The sequence below is a fragment of the Chrysemys picta genome, chromosome 14 (genome assembly GCF_011386835.1).
Source record: "Chrysemys picta bellii isolate R12L10 chromosome 14, ASM1138683v2, whole genome shotgun sequence".
Taxonomy (NCBI): domain Eukaryota; kingdom Metazoa; phylum Chordata; order Testudines; family Emydidae; genus Chrysemys; species Chrysemys picta.
Genome location: NC_088804.1, coordinates 24,566,151 through 24,572,150, shown reverse-complemented (window position 1 = coordinate 24,572,150; position 6,000 = coordinate 24,566,151). Strand labels below are relative to the sequence as shown.

The window sequence follows — 6,000 nt, the reverse complement described above, 5'->3', positions numbered from 1 at the left end:
AACTTGTTCCTCAGAGTTTCAAACTCACTGCTGTTCAGCTGTTAGTCTTGAACTAAAAGACTGAAAACTGGCAGTGTAAATACATGCATATTCAGAGTTATATTATGTGACAATGAGACCAATCAGAAGAGCTTTTTGAACTTGGTGCTTAATTTCTTTTTTGCTTTGAGATTTCTCCACTAATGTAGTCTGTCTCCAGGCTGGCAAGCACAGAGAGCTTGAAAAACAAAAGAGGAAAGAAAGCTTGTTGGTCAGGTGGGATTTTTCTAAGGTTCCTCTCTCTGAGGCATGCTCTACACTAGAAAAATGACCTATTGCTGACAATACATGCAGTTGAACATGGTGTAGCTGCAAGTGTAAACAAAGAGAAACTGTATTCAGCACCATTTCTATACACTTTGTTTTTGGTTTTAATTTGAACTAAACCATGCTGAACACTTGTTCAGCTCTAGTGATGTGATTTCCTAATGTAGACCAGGCTTCAGGAACTAAAGAAGGCAGCGGATGTGGTGGACCTCTGCTCTTTAGAAGTGTGCCAGCCACAGAGAGCCTGTCCAGGGGCAATCCATTCAACTTCTAAATTGAAGAGCACTTATCCTAAAAGGCTAATCCTTATCCAGTCCCATTTTACGGGAATTTCTTTTTAGGTGTGTGGGAAAGTCTGTATGATTAAAAATGTCCCTGATGCCTCAAATATTTGTCCCAGCCAGGGATCCTGCTCATGGTGCCACTTGACATGTGGGGGATTCCCAGGGTTGGGAGAGGAGTCCCAAGTCCTAGCCCACAGCGGGGATGGAGATGTGACCTGTAGATCTCTGTGGGGCTCCTCCCTAGCCAGCCCCATGTCTTCCTCCCTCCCCACTTTCTAATCCCTAGTTTTCTGAGAAGGACAGCTGATGGAGTCCTGCTCCTCTAAACTTCCTTTGTTTTGCTGAAGAGTTCTCTGAACCACAGGAAGTTAATCATATCCAGTGGCTTCATTAGTATCGGAGCTATGCTTCATGTAGGACTCTGCCAGCCAGTTTTCCCTCTCTCTGTTCCTGGTATGGGGTTAGACGTGGGAGAGAAGAGAGAATGCTGAGCTGTAATATTGGCAGCCCCTGGGTCTGACTGGACTTTCCAAGGTTGCTGGAAGAGAAACTCTTCTGCAACAAATCAAAGGAAGTTTGTCATGGTCTCTAAATGGCTACTATTGTGAGACCAAGTGGTACATGGTGCATGAATGAAAAAGGACATGGAGACATTTATAGAGATAATATATTAATACATAAAGCTAATTACTGTTCAATATCTATTACACACTCTGGGCTAAGTACTGCTCTCATTTATACCATTGTAAATGCAGAATAAGTCAACAAACTTCAGACCCTGAATTTACAACTGTGTAACTGGGAGCATTATCTGTCCCTCTGACTGATATACAGTATAAAGAGAAATACATTAAAAACATTTTTTGGTTAAAACTGGAAAAAATTGTTCTTAAATTAATGTTTCAGAATGAAATGAGTAAGGACTTTTTTTGATTATAGCATGGGATTGGGAGTCAGGAATCATGGCTTCAATTCCTGAACCTGTTTGATTTTAGACTCCAATTTCCCATAATGGTACTTACTTCTGAAGTGTTTGAAGTTGTGGGTGGAAGGTGCTATGAAAGTGTAAAATATTATTACAGAATTAACTAACACTGACAGACTTAAAATTGTGAATGAAGTGAGTAACAAATGTTTCTGGATGCTTTTCTTTAATCTTGAAAAATTAGGTGAGATTTAAGGTGAACTAAGTAATTTGATTTAAACTTTGAATAAAATTTGTGTTGAACTTCTAAAACTTTATTTTAAATTCTGTCTGAATTTGTTGCAATAGAAATGCAGTTCTGTTGCCAAAGTGACTGTAATATGACCTGTTATTTAACAGATCTGCTTTCTTTGTGTCAGCCATAGCTGCTAACTTAAATGACAATTGGGTTTTTATATTTTATTCCTCTTCATGTTGCAAAGTCACCAGAGCAAAGAGAGGATTGGATTTTATTCCCTCTTCTGCATCAGCAGAATGATTGTTCATTAAATTGAAGTCAGTTATACCTTTACAAACCTATTGGAGGCCAGGGACGGGGGGGGGAGGTTGCATAGTTATGGAAGGACAATGGTCTTGTATAACTGTAGCAGGAGGGCAAAATTTTACCATGAGAGTACACAGTACAGGGCAATGTGTGAATCTAGCACAGTGGTTCTCAAACTTTGTGTACAGGCATCGGGCAACCCCTTTCACACAACAAACCTCTGAGTGTGACCTCCCCTTATAAATTAAAAACACATTTTTTATACTTAACACTATTTTAAATGCTAAATTTATAACCCTATTTAAAATGAAATTTCTCAATGCTTTTAAATTGACTAAAATACATTTTATTGAATTATTGTTAAGCAGAATTTTTTTAAATAGTTACTATTTAATACGGGGGAGCATGAAGAAACTGTCAGTCACTTTTCATAGTGGATTTAGTGCCCTATTGCTATCCTTACTTCCACAGTTCTGTGTTGTTGTTGGCCATGGGGCTGCCTTCAGAGCTGGGTAGCTGGAGAGCAGCAGCTGCTGGTCAGGCACCCAGCTCTGATCTTTGGGCTGGGAGGGGTGGCTATAGGGGGTAAGGCCAATTTTGGGGTGGCTATAACCCCTGCAACACCCCCAGCACTGCCCCACCTGTGTCTGACTGTTAAATTTTAAATCTTTTTTTTTGCTCAGTGTTCTGATTGATCTGTGATTTAATGTAGCTCTTCAGCTGCTGAACAATCAAGCCCTCTATTGTTGTCTCAGTCTCACCTTTTTAGTCTCAAGACAACAAACCTGTGTCCACAATACTATACTCCCCAGAGTCCAATTTCTTTAAAATGACGATAATACAAATGCATATTTTGTTTAGGAGCCTTGCCATCCCCGGTATGCGCTATCAGCCCCAGTTCGATTCATACAGAGAGCAGGATAATGGAGGCTTGGTTAAATGGGGTTCTACTATACGCTATGTTGCAGCAGAAAGGTGTGTGTAATTTAAATCTAGCATTTTAGAAAATTATATATTTTATAGCAGTTGCTTTCTGTTTTGTGCATGTATGAGTGACCCTCACATAATGTGAGCCCCTGAATGTGGATGTGAGAGTGTCCAGAGCTCCGTAGGAGACAGAGACTGTGTGAGAATCAGGGAGAGAAACTCTTTCACACAGTGTTTGTGCTTAGGGCCTGTATTGTTCGTATCTGTCTGTCTGTGGGTGAGACACAGAAGAGACTTTGGACGGGGAGGGCATGTGTGCATCCCACTACCCAGCATCTTGCCCGCGGCTCAGGAATAGACACTAATAGCAGAAGGGATGAGCCCCCGTTTCGGATCCCTCTCCGGGAGAGCGCAGCGGCTGCGTATCTTACACTTTAGCAAAACTTTTGCAAGTTTGTCGTGCCACTACAGCAGTAGGTGAGCGGCGAGAGGAGACTTCCGCAGGGCGTGTGGCTGTGACAGTCTCTCCAAGGGGGAGCGTCTGGAGAGACAGACTGAGCGGCAAGGGGGATGGACCACCAAATCCCCGGGCATCTTCGGCACTAATCCCCCCTTGCTCCCCGCCTCCTGGCCCCTCCCTGACCCTTCAGCTCCTCCGAAGCCGCCCAGCGAAGCACGCCTCGGCACTACGCAGCCGGCAGCGAAGGGAGCGGAGCCAGCTCGGTGCCCGGCGGCCGCTCTGCGAGCCCCAAGCAGGCGGGACCCCCCGCGCCCTCGGAGGCGACATGGGCTGCCTTGGCCGGCTGCGGCTCCCCTGCTGGCTGCTTGTGTATTGGGCTCTAGCCGCTTCGGACGCCGCCCCCAGGCGGAGACCCTCATTCCACGGCCACGTCCCGGAGAACTGGCCGGCGGGCACGCGGGTGAGCGGGCTGAGCATCCCGCTGACCCGGCTGGGACCGGAGCCCTGGTGCGCCAAGGTGCAGGGGCGCCGCTGGCACCTGCAGCTGCTGGGCGAGGACCACGCGCACTTCCAGGTGGCGCTGCAGGCGCGCTCGGGCCAGGTGTGGCTGCGCACCCGCCGCCCGCTGGACCGCGAGGCGCGGGCGCTCTACGCCTTCCGCCTGGGCTTGTGCTGCAAGCACTGCCCGCCGCGCGGCGCCCCGCCCGCCGAGCTGGCCACCCTCACCGTGCTGGTGCTGGACGCCAACGACAACGCGCCGCGCTTGGCCGGCCCCGGCCCCGGCCCGCCGGGCGGCGTCACCCGGCTCCGCGTCGAGGAGACGCTGGCGCTCAGGTCCCAGGTGTGGCAAGTGCGCGCCGAGGACCCGGACGCGGGCGCCAACGCCGAGGTGCGCTACTTCGCCCGGCCGGGCAGCGCGCACTTCTTCGTGGTGCCGCGCAGCGGCCGCGTGCTGCTGGTGCAGTCCCTGCTCCACGTGCGGGCGCCCATCCCGCTGCGCCTCTTCGCCCGGGACCGCGGGCAGCCGCCCCTGCTCAGCGCCCCCCTGGACATCGAGGTGCTGCCGCAGGTCAAGCAGCTGCCGCCGCCCCAGCGCAGCCGCCGGACCCCGCTCCAGCCCGACTCCCCGCTGGCGCTCTCCTTGCCCGAGGATGCGCGGCCCGGGACTCTGCTGACCACGCTGGCCCCGGCCAGGTTCGCCTCAGCCTGGTTCGAGCTGGTATCTCCGCCCGCAGAGGAGTCCCCGCTGCGGGTGGACAGGGAGAGCGGGGAGGTGACTCTCGCCAGGACCCTGGACAGGGAAGTGTCCGCCATCTGGGAGTTCACATTCCGCGTCCAGGAGAGGCAAGGTACCGCCGGGCCCCTTGCACACACGCCTACGTGGATATGCACAGGCCAGCACACACCATGTACACGCACATGCATGCCGACACGGACACTTAAATGTGTGCATAGAATCATGCACGCACTTACAAACATTTAGGCATGCACCAGTACATACCAAAGTGCATACACACAGACACAAGTGTATATACATAAGTGCACTGGAAATGCAAATAGGCATGCTCACAAGTCTGTGTACATACCTTCATAAGTGCACTTATACATAGATGCAAACACCCAAGGCTATTACAAATATATAGGTGTCTGCCTTTGTCAAGGTAACACAGTTGGTAGCATAATGGTTTCTTTTTTATACAACTTGCTACTTGGTCTTGTATGAACTTTGCTAAATTAGAGAGTGGAAATTATCTGTCACAAATCTAAACATGTGTGGTGACCCTGTTTTAGCAAGGAAAATTAGAGCTTTGCTTGCATTTAGCTTTTAAGAAATAGCTAATTCCAAAATAATCATGATGCTGAAGATGGAACAGTTATGTAGCACAAGGAGTTTTATACTATGTCATTTAGAACATAGTCTAAATTGTAGTAATCAGTAATGTAAAAATTGTATAGATACCTGGAAGAGTGACAGTTTTAATGTACAGGCTTTACAGTTCTATAATTTTCAGTATAATGTAAAAAAGATGCAAGGATACCATGATGGCTGAATATTTAAAAGCAATTAGAAATCTTCAGAAACATCAGTGATATCAATATGCAGCATGCTCAATTTATAGGTGATCACACAAAATTATATTATGGAATTAACTGATGTAAATTGTACATATATTTTAAGTAAAGTATATTAAGTATATTGAGTTATTTTTACACTAAAGTAAAGTATTTCTTGTGGCCCTGATCCTGCATGTGCTTCACTTTAAACATGTGAATAGTCCTGTTCAGGTAAATGAGACTTGGCACCTGGCATGCTTCAAGTTAAGAATATGCCTGTTTGCAAGGTTGGTAACATGGTTTATATATTATATAGCTCAATTTTTATGTGAGGATTCTGATGATTCATGGATCCTTATGCAGTTTATACTATCACCAGAAACCCTCAAAATAAATAATCTTATTCAAGTAAACAATATGTGTAATATTTTACACCATTTTATTCACCTTTTGACTGATTTCATCTGATTTTTTTTTAAAATTCCTATTTCAAATGTGA

General features: G+C 46.9%; 1 protein-coding gene across 3 annotated transcripts in view; it reads left to right on the top strand.

Moving 5' to 3' along the window:
• The first annotated feature begins 3,661 nt into the window (after positions 1-3,661).
• The window catches only part of LOC101947377 (neural-cadherin-like), a 120,168-nt gene continuing 117,829 nt past the window's right edge, over positions 3,662-6,000 (top strand). For 2 of the 3 annotated variants that reach the window (XM_008167001.4, XM_065567146.1), the window contains exon 1: positions 3,662-4,795. In XM_008167001.4, the coding sequence (XP_008165223.3) occupies positions 3,772-4,795 (1,024 nt within the window). In that variant the 5' untranslated portion in view covers positions 3,662-3,771. The remainder of the gene's footprint in view (positions 4,796-6,000) is intronic. The other variant, XR_010592568.1, reaches the window with a different exon arrangement.